Here is an 18,679-nt window from a genome sequence, read left to right as displayed (position 1 = left end):
CTCTATTATGGCATCACTGCAAAGCTTCTGTAATCTGGCCGCATGTGTGTCCACATTATACCATTGTATATAACATTGCTGAAAAAACACAAGAGATTCAACAATTGTATTCTAAATGGAAAACCCCTCGGTATAGTCTGTTAAATGATAGATCATGTGAATCAGGAAGAACGTATTACACAAGCTTTTCTTGTCTATTTTTAACAGAGAACGATAACAGGAGGTGCCAGCGACCAAACACGTGCACTGACTTTGAGGAAGTGGGTAAAAGTCACAGTTTCATTGCATCCTATTGCTTGCTGTCAGAGTTGTGTTCTCTGTCTGAACTTCATCCTCGCAGAAGTTGGGTGATCTTTCCAAAGGGCTGCCGGCTTCCATTTGGCTTAAACTTTAATCGAAGAAGACACCACACTTGCTGGAACATCGAAAATGGTATGCCATATTCCTCTTATCCTAAACATATATATAGCCTAAAAAATATCAGTGTGAAAGGTACCGCCAGAACAATGTTATGTGCATTCTACATGTACTCCACTCTCTACTTGCAAAGGAAGTAGAATAGCTAAAATATTGCCTTCATGCATGGATACTGTAGGTAACAAATGTTTGTCAATGCTAACGAATTTAGAAAAGAGTGGTATGTGACTCATCCCTTCGGATTTTACATGTGTCTTCCTGAGTAGTTTTTTAGTCCTCTTTTTATTTGACTATTGTGAGCAATAATACCAATAATAAAACCATATTTTTGGGGGAAAAAATAGGAATTTTATTTTGATCATCATTGTAATAAGTAACTTGCACTAAGAAGCATTTTTACTTGTTTTTTGGTTCCTTTTGTGTGCAATTTTCATCAGTAAGGTGTGCCTTATCAAAAGGATCTGTATTCTTAGGTTTCCCTCCATACATAACTGGTCTTAGCTACATACTTTAGATTTTAGTACATGTATATGTATAATATAGTTACTTATAAGGGCTTTCAGCTAGCCCTCTTCATCTATTGGTCTGTTTTGTGTCATTTGCATTCAAGCAGTGGGTTAGCCCACTTCAGCATTGGCTAACTTTGCTGTAAGTTATATCATGTCTGACCTTTCACAACTGGGACACCTAAACAAAAAAGTAGTTCCCTTCAGTTCCAGGGATAACTAAGGCAATATATGCTTTTTGAGACCAAAAATATATTTTTCTTTTTTCAAACGTTTGTTTAAGATTAACGAGAGCCCGGCAGCTTTCATAACAATAAATTTAAAAATCATGACAATACAAGACAAGGATTGACAAAGTAAAAAGGTTGACCCCCAATGCCAAACTTACTGGCTTTGCCAGTGCTTGTCTATTTTATGATGCAAAGTTTGGAAACCTATTCCTATGTCATCGTAGTGCCAAAGTTGCATGGTAGCTCATAAATATTACCTGTGCTGTCCCTAAGAATACATGGCGATTTTGGGAAGAGAACTTTCAGCCAACAGAGAATTATTTATTAAGTATTTTACATCACATGATTCTTTACTTCTTAGTCATGTTGCTGCAATAAATTACCAGCAACATCATCCACTTTCTTTAATATTCTCAGTAAGTGCCCTACAGGAAACACAGTCATGCCTGTGTGACACTCAATGGTGTAGAGAATGTCTAAAGCATGACCAGTGATGTTTTTCTTCTCTACTTGAGATTCCTTCAAAATGTCAGTTTTGGATTCCTAATTCTGCCTGAGAATGTTGTTTTTATTAGCTAAATAACTCAGGATATGGCGGTACTTCGAATTTCGTAGCGCACCCTGCATCGCAAAATGCGATGCAGCGCGCGCTACGAAATTCGTTTTATTTATAAAATTGTTTACTTACCTGCAAGTATCCATATTCCGTTGTTTACCACCCCCCACCTTGCCCCTCCCCCACACCGCCTACCTGCCCCACCGCACTCCCTCCACCGGCCGCGGCTGGCAGTGCCTCCGCAGGCACCACCCTGATTGTAGGGATTACAGTCCGACCAATGCCTCGACGGGCTCCTTGAAATTGACTTTAGGTTGTTCAAGCACAGGTACATATAATGTCTCTATGTGTATTCATCAAACTGTATTTTATTTACAGCAAATTCAGGACTATGCTTGGTTGCAAAACCTGTATCAATATCTCATTGCAGCTGGAAGATGTAGAGAAAAATGTGTAGATATTTTTCTTTTTTATTTCATTTCTCAGATGGACGAACATAATCCTGGACCGCTAATGAGCAACACCCAAATATGCGTGGGTTTTTCTAAGTAATCTAGCTTGCACGATAAATTATGTAATATTTGCACAGAGCATACCATTGTGGTAGACTCATTGCTTCTGGTGCCCTCTTCATTTGATAACAGATTTAAAAAACACAGGACTACATGAAAAGTATGAAAACTCTACATTTTCCAATTCTGTGTGACCTGAGGAATCTATTGGTGCATGCAAGACCTGCCTTGCCATGACTGGTTGCCCAGAACACGCTGAACATGACATCTGTCAAAGTTTTGAGCATTTTATTTTCAAAACATGGTTATACCCTTCTGTCTACCTTCCACAGGAACATATACCTGCCAAGGCTTAACCTCTAACTTTGTTTCTCTGGATTACTTGAACATGGAGTACCTCACATGTATGGGGTTTCTCTTGCCTTCGGATGCCCACAATTAATAAACTGATTATAGTGCATTTTGAAAAATTAGGAAGCTGCTTCAAGTGAAATGGCAGTTTAGGGTTCCTGCCTTTTGGTCACAGATATCACCCCTGGGCTATATGGAAATGCACCCAAAACATATATTTTTAACATGTACATACACATACTAAGGTTTCCATCACTGGGAGTCAGATCTCCCTCACCCTGACTCGCTGGCAGGTAGATGGCGCTGAACATGACATTTGTCAGATTGTTTTAGTTTGCTCCCAAACACTGGTTTTCTTTGGGCTTAGAGTGCCCATGGATGATGAACTGGTGTATTTGAGAAAATTGAAAAGCCTCCTTAAGTGAAATGCAGGTTTAGGTTACCTGTCCTTTTGCTGGAGGTAACATTAGGTTGTGTAGATCTTAAAAATATAGGGTTACAGTGTGATTCCGTACAGTTGAGGGGTGTTATCTGTGACCAAAATACTGATACCAATAGAAAACATATGTCTGGTACCAAAAAACTCAGGAGACTCAGAGGAACAAAGGTGGATGCCAACCTTTGGCTGTGGGGTGCTTTAGGAAAGTAACGTGTTTTTGGTACACACTCCTTCAACACATACACATCTTAAGGTTTCTATTGATGTGTCCCAGACTTCCTTCTCCCTTACTGGCTGACCAAACCAAGACATTGAACAAGATGTTTGTCAGAGATTCAACATTTTGTCCCTAGGGCATGTTAGTTTCCTACAGTCATCCTCACAAAGGAACATGTCCCTCTCAAGGCCTGCCCAAATCTGTGTTCCTTTACATTTGGGTTTTAGGCTATAAGACATATTTTGAAGTTCCATGGGTTTGAGCATAAATCTACACACTAGACACCAGAGAAAGTTTTTGATGGGGGGATTCCATTGGGATTTCTATAATATTTGGGACCAGGCGAGGCGGTCACCCATGGCAACCTACAAACCCGATACATTTCTGAAATTTCGAGACACAGAGGAATCCACAGTGATGCGGTGATGAGACCAACTTGAAGTCATAACATTTGTAAGACCCAGAATCCATTGTAAATGTTTTGGATACACAGAAAATCTACATTTCTTCTATTTTGTGACATAAAACTCCAGCCTTCAGTAAATGGCAAACGTCCTACTATCCAATAGTTTCACCCTTCCCCCGATAGAAATGGTATCCCACATGAGGGTGGCCCTTTTGCAGGCAACAGGAATAGGCCAAGATTGTGACCATGCGAAGATTACATCAACACAATATTGACTTCACATGCACTCCTATTTGGCCAGGTCAAGTCAGGTATGATAATCCCACCCACACAAGTGACACACTGTTTTTACTGTTATACATATAGGAACTCTAGGTGCTGAGAGGTTTGCTGTTCCCCACATATTCCTGAACTTTCTGTCACAGGAATATGAGGAAATCCTTTTTTTACCAATGTTTGTCCTATGGAGGGAACACTGGGTAAGAGAAAGTGGTGCCATCCTTTTAAGACATACCACCAATGACTCCTCCCAGTGTCTAGTGTTTTCATATATCTGGGGTTGGTAGTTTTCCCTAGGTGCTAGATGACCCCAGTCTCCGATGTGTGTTTCTGTGCTGTCAAAAAGATCCCAACACCATTAGGATTTGTTTCTTAGACAAAGAAAAATACATAAAGTGGCTGGCTCCTTTCTGGAGTGCAAACATGTGTGTGTATGCCCCAGCAAGGATACAAGCACTATTTGGATTTTCACTTAAGAAAAAGCCAAAAAATGTCTGGCTCCTCGCTGTACCTCAGAAGTGTGTGCCTTCAGCCAAGCAAGGAAACAGACAATGTTTGTCTTTTTTAGGCTAAGAAAAATTCCAAACCATGTCCGTTTTCTTACTGGGACAAAGTTGTGTGTGATTGTACCCCAACAATCCAAAAAGAGTCCGACTCCCTGCTGAGGCCCAGTCAAGTGTGGCTGGACCCAAGCAAAGAGCTTCTGAATGGCTGAACTTTTTCTTGGGCAAAGAAAATATCTCAAAAGCATCTGGCACCTCACTGGACGACAGAACTGTGTGTCTGCACCCCAGCAAGCAGCCAGCCACCACGTGTATTTTTATTTGGATAAGAAAAAATCGTGTTGGGGCACAGAACTGTATGCCCATATCACATGACGGATACATACACCATTTCAGAGGCGTAGCTAGAGCCCGTGGCGCCCGAGGCCATCCCACAGACTGCCGCCCATGGCATCCGGAGCCCCGTGACCGTGCGAGGCCAAGTCTCGACTCAAATTTCGAATCTCACCCCACTGTCAAACCTCGGGCACAAATATTTCTCACATGTATCATCGGAATGCCAGCTCCACACCGGTCCACCAACCAGTGCAAGCAAGTGCCAACCATCTGAACTCGCAGCCGAAGAGGGCCGCGCACAGCACTCCGGGCCATTCACCCAACCATACCGGTGTGATTCTTCCTAATACCCCCACACATATCCGTCAGCCTGCCTGACTGTGATCGGCACGCGCTTCCCAACAGGCTCTCCCGAGGCCCGCCCAGCAACCATGCCATCACGCACATGCTCACCGCAGCAACCGGAGCCACGGGCCACCTGTCTCCAATTAATCCACGGTATAGGCCCGAGGCAATCGAGATCTGTGCCAGGGACTCCCACACCCCGCCACAGTCTGACCCATCTCTCACCGCCCCGACCCATGTGCCGAACGGCCTATGTCCCACCCCATCACCCGCACAGAACAATTCCACAGGTGGGCGCAGTCACCCTCAAATCCTGCTCACCACAGCATTCAACACACCCAATGCAATGTGTCCCCTTCCCACAAATCGGTCTGAGTCTCAACTGCTCCCCTATCCCAGCAAGTGTGTCACTGTGTAGCAGCCACGTCGGCATAGCTGCCACGGTGTCAGATTGCTATGTGTGGCATTTTTTAAATTGCAGAGCAATTATGAGTGACATTTCAACCACTATGAGTGACAATTTCTCGCGAGCAGAACCAAGCAATGAAGTCCATGGAAATGGATAAACATTACAAATTATACCTTTTTGAGCTGTGAGAAACTCGAACAAATCTTTAAACTGCTGCAGAGCACTTCCTATTGATCACAACACATCTTCTTTTCATAACTTGGTGCATTTTGTACTGTGGATATTGTATGATCATTCATCCTGATAGGAAAAGAGAAAACTATTAATCTCAGCATGCAATGTGTTTAGGACTAACAAGTCAGGTTTCACAGTGTTACAATTCACATGATATACACAACAGGAAGCAGCCATGGATGGGCCACATTTTCGTACTTGGTGTTAAGTGACTCTCAGAGCCACCCTCTGACAAAAATGTCATTTAAAGCCTTCTCCCCACCACAATAATGAGAAGCTCCAACCAGGCTTGGACTGGTCCAAAAGCAGCAGCAAATGATGCTCAGTGTGCACATTCACCCTCCTGCTATTAAGAAGAACCTGAGCCTGACCAGGGTTGGACTGGCCTGTTTGGATTATTGTCTTCACTATTGCTCACTGTTACTACAGTAGATCCCAGGTAGGTCCTACTGTACCAGTCACCATAGGGTTACCACCAATCTATTGTTTTTACTGGCATGATTGGTATTGTATTGTCCTGGCTCGGGGTCATACAAAAAGCCAAGATTTTTTCCCTCATCAGTGCATACTTTGCATTGTTCTGAAGCTGCGAAGTTAAAGATAACGGTCTCATAATTAAAGTAAATAAAGACAAAGTCCATTGTAAAATGTATAAAGTTTATGAAGACAATGATTTTTTTTATAATTTTGTCATGCTTAAGCTTTAAATCAACATGAACAAATGGCTAGTATGGCAGTATTTATCAACCTTACCAGAGAATGGGAAACGCTGAATGTAATTCTATATAATTCTGAAGCTTATAAAGCGCATGGTTACACTTACCAGTGTGTCCCCGCGCTGAATAAACCGCTGAGGAACCTATCCTGGCCTGTTCCTGTGAGGCGCCCAACTCCTGGGCACCCCCCTGGTGAAGCCAGGCATCCTTAGCGATTAGGGCCGGTGTGGAGACTAAGCGAGCTATTGCCCAGAGTTGCAGCGTGGGCCCCCATGATTAGAGTAGGCACCGTGCCGAGAATTATCGGGTCCGCGGACATTTGAGCTCAAGACCCTGCCGCGACGGGAATTGAACCCTGGTCCCGGGCCAAACCTCTGCATCAGGGTCTGCCGCTCTAATCAGTGAGCCACACTCCTCCTGTGCCAGAATGGCTTCAGTGCTGCTCTCCGTGTTGTCTCAATTTAGTGCTGCTGGCGTCCATAGCAAGGCAGGGGCACCGGAAGGGGCTCTCTCTCGGGGCACAAGGCAGTCGTAAGGCGACCAGCCGCAAGGCAGGCATTAGTCCAGTTTTTCCCAAGTTAGTGGCCTCAGTGGTGCTACAGGGAGAGGCTCTCCTGACCCTGGGGCAGAGGAGTCAGAGTGCACAGCACAGACTGCTGGTAGCCTGCAACGTTGGTATCTGGTGCAGAGCTCAGTCCAGCCAGCCCAATGCTGTCTGAGTAATATCAAGCCAGGCCCAGTTTGTCACTAGCATCCATAATGTATATAACTAGAACGAGCCAATATTGTTACTGACACCCCACAGCACCATGCTGGTATCTGCCGAGTGTAGTTCAGCACTTGTGTCTGGAGAGCACATCACTAACGCATGTAGTGTACAATACTTCACTAATATCAGTACAACATGCTGATGCTGATGGCACCTGTACTGTTCAGTACGTCACGAGCATGTGCAGGACTTGCCGTTGTTGTGTATATATTATGTATGTTTTTACTAGTCTCTGGAACATGTGGTTGACATTTGCCAATCACATAATTAGCATGTTTAAAACATGCCTCTGTGAAACATATAATAAAAACCGCAAAGAATGGCATATAAATAAGAGACCCGGAGCGAGTTACTAGCACCAGCCCAATGTTGTCTGACTGTGTGAAAATAATTTATCAGATTGGACATTGTGTGAGCCCCTCGCGGCAGCGGTGACACAAGTTATAATAAACTGTGTCCAGCAAAGTCAGTAACGGCTCTGCACGCTGCACACATTGACAAAAGTAACACGCATTTAATAAATTGTTCAGACTGTCTCCTGGCATGGGCATCCGCAGAAATTTTTCCAGGGGAGGGGCTAACCTGGCAAACCAAGGTGTGTGGCTAATGTTAATCAATATGGGCGGAGCTAAAATGGCAGACAATCAGGATCGGGTAATGCTCAGGCCAAGCTGAGAAAAAAGTGGTGAATTCTGCATTTGAAACTGGACAACAATTAGAGCACACATAAACCCTAAAATGACCCCCCGGCCCCTTAAAACTCATACATTCCCTGATACTTAAATTAGCCCCCTGGCACCCCAAAACCCATAACCCAGACCCGCCCTGGCCCCTAAAATTGTCCACCTGGCACCTCAAAACCCATACCCGCCCTGAACCCTAAAATGTCCCCCCCTTGCACCCCAAAACCCATACCCACCCTGAACCCTAAAATTACCCCCCTGGTACCCCAAAACCCATACCCACCATAAACCCTAAAATTATCCCCCTGGCACCCCAAAACCCATACCCACCCTGAAACCTAAAATTACCCCTGCCCCCCCAAAACTCATACCTGCCCTGAACCCTAAAAATACCCCCCTGGCCCCTTAAAACCCATACCCGCCCTGAACCCTAAAATTGCTCCCCTGCTACCCCAAACCCATACCGACCCTGAACCCTAAAATTATCCCCCTGGCACCCCAAAAATTCATACCCACACTGAACCCTAAAATTACCCTCTGGCACACCAACACCCATACCTGCCTGGAACCCTAAAATTACCCCCTGGCACCCCAAAACCCATACCCACCCAGAACCCTAAAATTACCCCCTAGTACCCCAAACCCATACCCACCCCTAAAATGATCCCCCTGGCACCCCAAAACCCATACCCACCCTGAGTCCTAAAATTACCCCAGCCCCCCCAAAACTCATAGCCACCCTGAACCCTAAAATTACCCCCCTTGGCCCCTTAAAACCCATACCCTCCCTGAACCCTAAAATTACTCCCCTGGTACCCCAAAACCCATACCCACCCTGAACCCTAAAATTATCCCCCTGTCACCCCAAAACCCATACCCACACTGAACCCTAAAATTACCCCCTGCACACCAACACCCACACCCGCTTGTAACCCTAAAATTACCCCCTGGCTCCCTCTGAGGCTAGGGCCATAGGGCACCTTTCTACCTCCCTCTGAGGCTAGGGTTATAGGGTACCTCTTTGCCTCCCTCTGAGGCTAGGGTCATAGGGTACCTCTCTGCCTCCCTCTGAGGCTGGGGTCCTGGGACACCTCACTGCTGCTTCCCCCTGAGGCTAGGTTCCTTGGATAGCTCTCTTCCTCCCTGTGAGGCTAGGGTCATAGGGTACCTCTCTACCTCTCTTCCTCCCTGTGAGGCTAGGGTCATAGGGTACCTCTCTACCTCTCTTCCTCCCTGTGAGGCTAGGGTCATAGGGTACCTCTCTTCCTCCCTCTGAGACTAAGGGCCCGATGTAGGTAAATCTCATTTACCGATTTTGAAATACCGAATCCTACCGAATCGGTATTCAAAAATCGGTAAATGGGATGTAGGTCCCAACATCTGGATTCGTTACCGAATCCTTAACAATTCTTTAATTACCGATTCGGTAAATACCGAATCGGTAATGCCCATTCATTCCTATGGGCTTTGAAGCCCATAGGAATGATTAGGCATTACCGATTCGGTATTTACCAAATCGGTAATTAAAGAATTCACAAGGGTGCAGGGGGTGTCACTTTGACACCCTCTAGCACCCCCAAAACGGGCATGTGTGCAATGTGGCTCACAGACATGCCCTAAGGGCACGTCTGTCTGTCACATGGCACATGTGTACATGCACAGATGTGCATGTACACAGGAATCGGTTTTTTACCATGGATTTGTATTCCATGGTAAAATACCGATTCTGTAGGCCATGTGCTGATGGAACATTGGCTACCTACATTGCATTTTCGGTAGTTCTACCGAATCGTCATCATTACCGAATCAGTAAATATTACCGATTGGGTAACTTTACCGATTCGGAAATGATAACGATTCGGTAAAATTACCGAAAATGTGCCCCTACATCTCGATAGCCCTTTACCGATCGGAAACGGCAGAAAATCGGTATTTTCGGCCGATTCCGATCGGTAAAGGGCTACCTACATCGGGCCCTAGGTTTCTTGGATACCTCTCTGCCTCCCTCTGAGGCTAGGTTTCATGGATACCTCTCTGCCTCCCTCTGTGACCAGAAGACTCCCTCAGGAGAGTCCACAAGTAACCTGCGACAACTGCACACCCTTGCACGTGAGTACTAAAGCAGCTGTTCTATGTACATGTGTGTAACAGCATCTTTTTAACTTAGGGTCACTCTCTTCAATTTATATAAATACTAATGTTGTTTAAGTAATAACTCCCACTCATTGGCACACGCAATCCTGGGGGTTCCTAGCATTTATTGAACAAGCTGATCCCGGAGGGGCACCTTTATGGAGAGTTCAAGATTTGACTTCTCAATTTTAGTTCCTGAAGGGAACAGCTGGCCTGTTTGGCGTAAACAAGTGAGCATTGGCAAACCCAATAGTTTGTTTGAAAATGCTCCTTTAATAAATGTGACATATATGTGTGTGTGTGTTTGTGTGTGTGTGCGTATGTGTTTGTGAAAGCATGTGTACACGTGTGTGAATGTGTGCATGCGTGTTTGTGTGTGCATGTGAGTACGTGTGTGCATGTGTCTGAGTGTATGCACCTGTGCGTGGGTGTGTCTGGTTGCATGTGTGTGTGCACGTGTGAATATGTGCCTGTGTGTGCACGTGAGCGCGTGTGTGCATGCATCTGAGTGTATGCACCTGAGCGTGTCTGGTTGCATGTGTGTGAATGTGTGCATGCATGTGAGAGAGCACAAGTCTGAAAAATGTATAAGTGCACCATATTTACAAGCACGTAGTTAGTTTAAACATGCTTTGCACACAAGTGTTTTATATCTAGAAGTGAAATACACAAAGTGCCTTATATTCAGTAGTGAAATGTATAGAATGTTTAAGTAGAGTAACAATAGTCATAACTGTGTGAGATTAATGTAGAAATGTTTGGGATGAATATGAAAACCTCATGTTCTCATGTTAAAGGAATCATGTAAGAGTTGAATGGAACTCTGAAAACCAGTTACATTGTGTAGGCCTTAGGGCAATTCACAGCAAATCTAAACGTGCTGCTAAAATAATGTGAGATGGGGTTAACATGGATCTTCCAAAATTGTATTATCAAAACTTAGTACGGGAATATATGCTTTATAGATGTGTTGTTTTAGAAACGTATGCTAGTTAAGAATGCTGTTTAAATCAAGTTAATGTTTTAGAGTGCAGGGACCCGCTTCATGTAAATCAAGTAGGCCTGAACTGATAATGTCATCTCCTTTGATGTGCCATGTGCTCGTTAGAAGAGAAGTCGAGAGGCGTCCAGTACAGAGCTTCGCGTGTGCTTTACGACATATAGATATGGTGGAGTCTGGAATTTGAGGCCCACTGCAGGACGGACTGTATGCAGGTGCGAGGGTCCTAATCAGCTAGAATGAAAGGGGCTTTGTTCAGTGGCGCTTGGCGCAGGCCTGTAGGAGTTTTCAGGAATTTCAGGGGGTATCGGCGCACTGGAGAAGAAGCCTGGGAGCCAAGGTCAACTTTAACGAGGGTCTTGAAGAGTACCATCATGGAGTTTACCGCGCAAAGATGTACCACGTGAGGGGCGTCCCAAGGGGCATTCCTATCAGAAATGTCATTTGGTATTAGGGAAAGCGACCCGGGAGGAGAGCAGAGCAGATGATTTTGGGAGCCTAAGGAAGCGGATGGGTAGGCAGATAGGCTGATTAGGAGAGACGCATTATCAGAGAAGAGACAAAGAGAAGTGCGTGATCTTCTTAGGAAGTCACCACGGCTGACACCTAGAGGGGTAAAGATCTTGTTAAGTAGGGATGTCACTTAGTATAGTGTAGGGACAGACTAACCTTAATTTTCTTTTCTGTAATGACTTTGAGGTTGCAACTTGTATCCATTTTGGCAACGCTCATGATATTCGAAATTGTACTCATTATTCTGTTTTGCAGACTCAGACTATTCAAAGAATTTATGTTCATAGTGATACCAGTTTATCTTTTGAACCTCATCTTGAGAAGTTTGTATCTTCAGTTATCTTTGACTTTATATTAAATCTTTGAAACTTAATCCTGGTCAGTGGTCATTTAGAGTGGTGTAAGTTCTTAATCGATTGACCTATTGTTAGATTACCTTTTACTCAATGACAGGTACCAACGATCCAGTCGACTTGGTTTGGGATCTGGTAAGGTAACTAGTAACCAGTAATCCCGCGTTAACAGTTGGTAGCAGAGTAGGATGGTTATCTTCTTGAGGAAGGTAATCTAGAGAGGTTAGTTTACCCCAAGGCCCCTAGACGTCGAGAGACGAGCAGCGGAAGAATCGTGCGCCGAAAGGTGCAGACGGTGCGAGAAAAGCAGCAGTATCGGAGGAGAGTGAGTATAACAAGGGTCATGCGTGAACAGATTGCGGTGTTTTGTGTTGTATTTGTATTGTAATGTCTTGCGGAGTTGAATGCCTGTAGTGTGAATGAGAGAAGGTTGTGAGCGCGCGCAACCTGGTAAACTGGTTACCTGGTAAACTGGTGAACTGGTGAAATCTTAAGTTCAGGCCAGAGCTTAAGTGGTTTTGGGTGTATCGAACATCCAGAGTAGTTGTCGACCATAGTACGGAGGTCACGAGGTACCATTGACTGCCGTGGAACCGAGATAGGGGGAGTGTAAGAGTGAGCGTATGAGTAACGGACGCTGGTCGGAAGTTACTGTGTGTGAGTAACCTATCAGAGAAGGCGATTGTCTGGAAGTAAACGGAAAGACATTTCGTCAAGTTAAGGTGACAACTACAGAAAGACTGTGGGCGTACAGTCAAGAAAGGTGATCGCTTGGACGGAAGTAATCATTTTTTTCAGAGTATGAATGGGACGCGTGCATGACCGAGGAGACGAGCTGAGAAAGGAGGGGAACTGCTGCGAAGGGGGACGGGTGACGTCGGCTAGAGCCGCGCTGTGATTGAGCGGTTGGTGTGACGTTAGCTAGAGCCGCGCTCTGGTTGGGCGGCTAGAGTGACGTCGGAGGGAAGTCGCGTACGGATAGGCCAGTTAGTGAGAACTGGGCTGAGATTGGTGGAGTATCATCAGGAAGTAAACAAACGCGGAGAAAGAGAGAAATCATGAAGTGTTTTAAGTGTTTGAAAGGGATCTTTAAACGAAAACGAAGTGAACATTATTATGGGGAAGAGGCTCCGCCGGAGGGTACACCAGCTCATTATATGGCAACGAATGTTGGGCTGCATACCATATTATGGATTGGGGCTTGGAATAAGCTTACGGAAGGGAATGAGGAAATGCAGTTCCCGAGGTACGGGACGTTTAAGTTAGAGGTGTTACATCGGCTAAAAGCAACTATGTCCTCATTGAAACCCTCACCTAGACCTACACAGTTTGAGGCCCTTAATGCATGGATTAGGGCGGCACACGACAGAAATTTGAACAGGCGTCAACAAAGACTGACGCGATCGGTAAGAGCAGTGCGAGATTCTAAATGGGATGAGGAAGCAAAGCGGTGGAGGGTACAGGCTATTGAGGTGGAAAAAATTTATCCGATGAGGGAGGTGGCAGGAGGAGGAAACCTCATGGAGGAAGACGAGGAAAGCGAGTCGGAAGACAATCTGATAAACAGATTGTTAATGGATAGACCACCTCCGAGAGTGGGGGTGATAGAAGATAGGGGGCTCGCAAGGGAAGATGGGAATGCCATAGAGGGGTATACACCACTCCCTATATCGGAATGGACACCTACCAAAGGTGGGGAGACACCTCAACCTAGTACAGTACAGAGTGTAGTGGGAAGGTTTGTGGTGCAGAAAACGCCAGCCACCGAAAGGGTTGAGTCCTTTGGATTGCCAGACGCTCTTCAAGTGCCTGTTACCATAGGACCTATAGTATCGATCTATAACCCAGAGAGAGATAGAGAGGAAGAACAGAGGCAATTGGATAGAGAAAGGATCGAGATGGAAAGGAGGAATAACGTGACAAATGCATGGAAGCAATTGCCAGGTTCGGTAACGTGGAACACCCCATTAGATACATCTGTAGGCCCCAACACAGGACAGGGAGGTCAGAGAGGACCGATGGACCTAAGGGGACCGCGGCCAAAGTCCTATACAGAATTAAGAGCTGATTTGAGGGAATGGGATGGGTCCGCAGTAACCCCGAGTAACAGGTCAAGAACAGAACAAGAATGGGAAAGCAGAGGTAACGGGACTGTATCTCATTGTGGGGCCAGCGAAAGCAGTCAGGGGCGGGAAGGCCAAAGTCAGGAGAATAGAGGAATTACACGTCCTACGGATGAGAGGGAACAACAGGAGCAAAATGGTAGGAGTGTAGAGTGTGAGGAGATGTCCCGCCTCTGGGAGAAAGGTGGAGACCAAATGGTACAGGCTTTTCAGAATAGGTTTAGGTGCCTTCATCATGTACTCGGAGAGGACGTTCAACATTGGAGAAAGGAGAACAGTGATAGGTCCCGCCACGCCTCGAATAATCAGGAATCACAGGGAAGTAGTGAAGAAAGAGGGAGTAATGGAATATCTTACCATACATCCCGCGAAACTAGCCAGGATGGGGAGAGAGGGGCTATGAGGCGTGAAGGAGTGTTTCACCATCCACCCCGAGAAGATGGACAGGCATGGGACCTAGAGAGATGGGAACAGGGGAGGACTCCCTATAACTCACCAGTGCCTAAACGTAGATCTCGGAGCTGGGATGGGAGAGATGCGGATGGGGGAACTAAATTTAGTGTGTTGAAAGCTGAAATTAAGGCAAAGAGACTTGATGTCACTAGTTTAAAATCAGATGTTGATGAGATAATAGATGGAACATTGCCTTTGGAAAGGATAGAATTGTATGAACAGGATGAGTTATTGTTCATGGCAAAGGATATTACTAGGAAAGCTAGAGCGTTTCATGAGAAACTGACTAATTTGGCAGACAGGTATGCCGTGGATTTATCTAGGACAAGGGCATTGCAGAGTAACCACAGATTACAGTACGCAGACCAGGACCTAGATGAGAAGAGAACTACTGGATTAAAAACACACATAAGAGAGCTGGTATCAGGGATAAGGGTGTGGAGAGAATTTGACAAATGGGAAGAAAGGTGGTCGAAAAAGGGCACAGTTAGACGAAGTACAAATGTGATGACCCCCGAGGGAAGGGTAATGCATATGGAGGCATTCCCTTTGCGAGAAATATCAAACGGAAATTATGTACATGTGCCCTGGAGTAGAGGAGACTTAGCTGCATTTACCAACTCATTTCCGAAGTTAAGGGACAATCCAGTTGAGTGGTATAAGCAGGTAGAAAGGTTTGTAAAGATCTCGAAAGTATTGTGGATTGATTTGAACACGTTGTTTGACATCGTGGTCCCATCTGATTTGTGGACCCCGTGCAAGACTAGTGTTGAATGGCCAAATACTGAACCAGTGAGGGATGCTCGAACTAATGGACCGTCCGAGATTGTCATGCGAAAGTATGAAAGGGTAATAGCATGGCTGAAAGATAAGGTACCACCACAGGATATAGATTGGGTGAAAATAGACCGAACGAGGCAGGAACCCAAGGAGACAGTTCACGAGTTTTATGAGAGATTATTGAAAACATTCAAACAATACAGTGGACTCGATGTAATGGATCCCAAAGATATAGGGCAGTTTGTGTCAAAGTTTGTCTTGGGGTTGAGACCTGATATTTGTTTGATGATACAGCAACATTTAATCTGTTGGCAGAACAAACCACTAGATGAGATCTTACGTTATGCAAGATACTGTAGTGACGAGATAGATTCTAAAGCCAAGAATCTAAAGGAGAAATTGATGGTGGTGCAAATGCAGTCCGCTGGGAAGGGTGGCCAGCAGAAGCAGGGGATGGGACGAAAACCAAACAGTCAGAACAAAGATAATGAAGAAGGGCAGAGACCTAGGGTAGACTTTGCCACTTTAAAGAAAACGACAAAGTGCCATTTGTGTCACCAGGTGGGACATTGGCGACGCGAGTGTCCCTTTAACCCTGAAAATGGAGAGCTAGAAGTAGAAGAGCAGGTTCAAGAAGTCCCAACTCCAAAGGTGACAGTTCCAGGAAGCAAGGTGGCCAAAGGGGGGACTTCGGCTCCACGGGCCCAGTTCCCACAGCCACCGAAAGTAGCGACAGGGGGAAAGGTCTTTAAACAAATGCCTCTCTTCATCGAGGAAGAAAAGTGTTATTACATTGATCCATTGACAGGACAACGTGTGAGCAGTGAAGAGGACTGTACCCTCGGGGCAGTCCTAGAAGTGGATCAAAGAGGGCCATTTGTTGAGGCAGAAGTGGCAGGGTGTCCCACAACGTTCTTAGTGGATACTGGGGCTACCCGATCCACTCTGAGGTCAGCGGTGGTTCCTGACTTGCCGATGTCAGGGGAAACAATTCAGGTGGTAGGAGTCGCAAATAAAAGGCTGACTAGTCCATTGACAGAACCAGTGTCTGTGAAGATAGGAAACCATATGAACGAACATCAGTTTGTGGTTTGTGATTCGAGTCCTGTATGTCTGTTAGGAAGGGATTTGTTGTGCAAATTGAACTGCACAATATACTGCACCCCGCAAGGAGTGGAGGTACAGACTACAGACGATGATGCTACTTTCAAGGTAGCAAACTCAAAATCCTGTGTAGAATTATATCCTACTCTGACAGTAGAAGATCTTCCCCAAGACTTAAGAGATGCAGTGGCGTCAGAGGTATGGGATTTCACAGGAGAAGAAATAGGATTGATTAAAGGGGTAGAACCGGTAAAAATACTAGTAAAACCAAATGCCGAGTTTCCAAGAACGCCTCAATACAAATTGTCCCAGGAAACGATTGCAGGAATAAAACCTGTGATCGAGTCAATGATACAGCAGGGAATACTGGAAGAAATTGTGGGTAGTCCTTGTAACTCCCCGATTATGGGTTTGCAGAAACCTAGTGGGAAATTCAGGATAGTGCAGGATTTACGAAAAATTAACAACATAGTCGTTTCATGTTGTCCTGTGGTACCGAATCCATCAGTGATACTGTTTCAAATACCATGTCAAGCAGAATGGTTCACAGTGATAGATCTTTGCCAGGCCTTCTTTTCAATCCCATTGGATGAAGAGAGCAGATATCTTTTCGCTTTTAAAATGGAAGATCGCGTTTTAACATGGTGTCGAATCCCACAAGGATTCACAGACAGTCCATCTATTTTCAACCAGTTGTTGAAGAAGAATCTCGAAAATCTAGTACTGCCCCAGAACTCGGTTCTGGTCCAGTACATAGATGACCTACTTGTTGCGTCAGAGACAGAGGAAGCCTGTAAAGTAGACTCAATTGCCTTACTGAACCATTTAGCCGAAAATGGACATAAGGTATCTCCGAGCAAGTTACAGTATTGTCTGACTGAAGTGCAGTATTTGGGACACCGGTTAGAGAAAGGAAAACGTAAGGTGTCACCAGAGAGGATTGAGGCGATAATGAAGATGAATGCGCCTACAACACAGAGGGAAGTTAGAATGTTCCTAGGAATGGTGGGTTACTGCCGACAGTGGATAGTTAACTTTTCACTGAAAGCAAAGCCCTTACAGAAACTGACGCACAAGGAGGTGAGTGATCCGGTACCATGGGACGAAGAATGCTTGGTGGCGTTCTTGCAGCTGAGAGACGATTTGTGTCGTGCTCCGGCTCTGGGAATGCCTGATTACGAGAAATCATTTTCACTCTATTGTTGTGAGAGAGAGGGATGCAAGTGAGCGCGTGTGTGCATTCATCTGAGTTTATGCATCAGACAGAATGAAAATGGGTGGGAGGGGCTGTGAGGAGGAGTGCGAGGCGCCCCATCAGGGAGCTGAGGCCTCTCACAGGGAACAGCTCTGCTCCCTGCAGGGCCCAGAATTACAGACAAAAGGCATCCATAAAATCATGCGCGTCCGCAGCGGGGGCAAGGAGGGGCACTCCAGGGGGGGGCAAGTGCCTCTCCTTGCCCCCCCTGCGGACGCCCATGTCTGCTGGTTCCTCCCAGTCCGTCCGGCGGCCACAGCATGCGCACAGGTATTCGAATCGTGGTCGCACAGCTGCAGCATGCTGCATGATGCACTCACCAGTCTTCTCCCAGACTAAGTCACTGACTCGTCCCCCGCCCGGCCGCACCACTCTATGCCCACGATCATCATCACCACGATGTTGATGCCTCTGATGATCATGCGCAGCGGCCATCAGTGTCTCTGTGACAGAAATTAATCAGTCACTGACACTGGTATTGATCGGGCCACCCTTCCGGCAGCGCCAGGGGTTTTCATAAATGTATTCTATTGCGCAGACAGTCCGCAGTGCAACGAGGACTGTCACTTGACTCAGACTCATATTTAAGTTCCCCGCAGAATCTGACCTACCTCACTTCCTCTTCCTTCAGGACTTGATGAGGCACTACGGCGGTCACATCCGGATTTAATCCCGGGCCCTCTAGTCAGTCTCATTGTGGTGCTGCGTCTTGAAGCCGCGCAGCGCCCCAGGAAATATGCTGCTGGGCTTATTTGCTACATTGTAGCACTCTCAGCCTGCTCCAGCGCAGAGAGCAGATACTTAACTATTACTTTACTGAGCCCTGCTGCTGGCAGCACGTCTGCGTGGAGCAGCAGAGCCGGCGCACATGGATGGAAAATAATATATTAATCCGACCGCACCTTCCTTCATTATTATTTCAAATACATTTCCTGTTTACCTGCAGTAAAGCCAGAGGCGTAGCTAGACAGACTGACAGTATTGTCAGTGAGAATAAAGTACAAAGGCCGCAGCCCCTAAAATAGTGCCCCCTGGGTGCACCCCCCCGACCCCCCAC

At 45.8% G+C, this 18,679-nt stretch overlaps 1 protein-coding gene across 1 annotated transcript in view; it reads left to right on the top strand.

The window, feature by feature from the left end:
- The first annotated feature begins 235 nt into the window (after nucleotides 1-235).
- Nucleotides 236-18,679, top strand: part of LOC144773077 (toll-like receptor 7) — a 148,133-nt gene continuing 129,689 nt past the window's right edge. The window contains exon 1 of the mRNA XM_078657868.1: nucleotides 236-432. Coding sequence (XP_078513994.1) covers nucleotides 430-432 — 3 coding nt within the window. The 5' untranslated portion in view covers nucleotides 236-429. The remainder of the gene's footprint in view (nucleotides 433-18,679) is intronic.

The sequence above is a fragment of the Lissotriton helveticus genome, chromosome 8 (genome assembly GCF_964261635.1).
Source record: "Lissotriton helveticus chromosome 8, aLisHel1.1, whole genome shotgun sequence".
Taxonomy (NCBI): Eukaryota; Metazoa; Chordata; class Amphibia; order Caudata; family Salamandridae; genus Lissotriton; species Lissotriton helveticus.
Note: the sequence above shows the minus strand (reverse complement) of the source record. Positions and strands in the feature narration are given on the sequence as shown.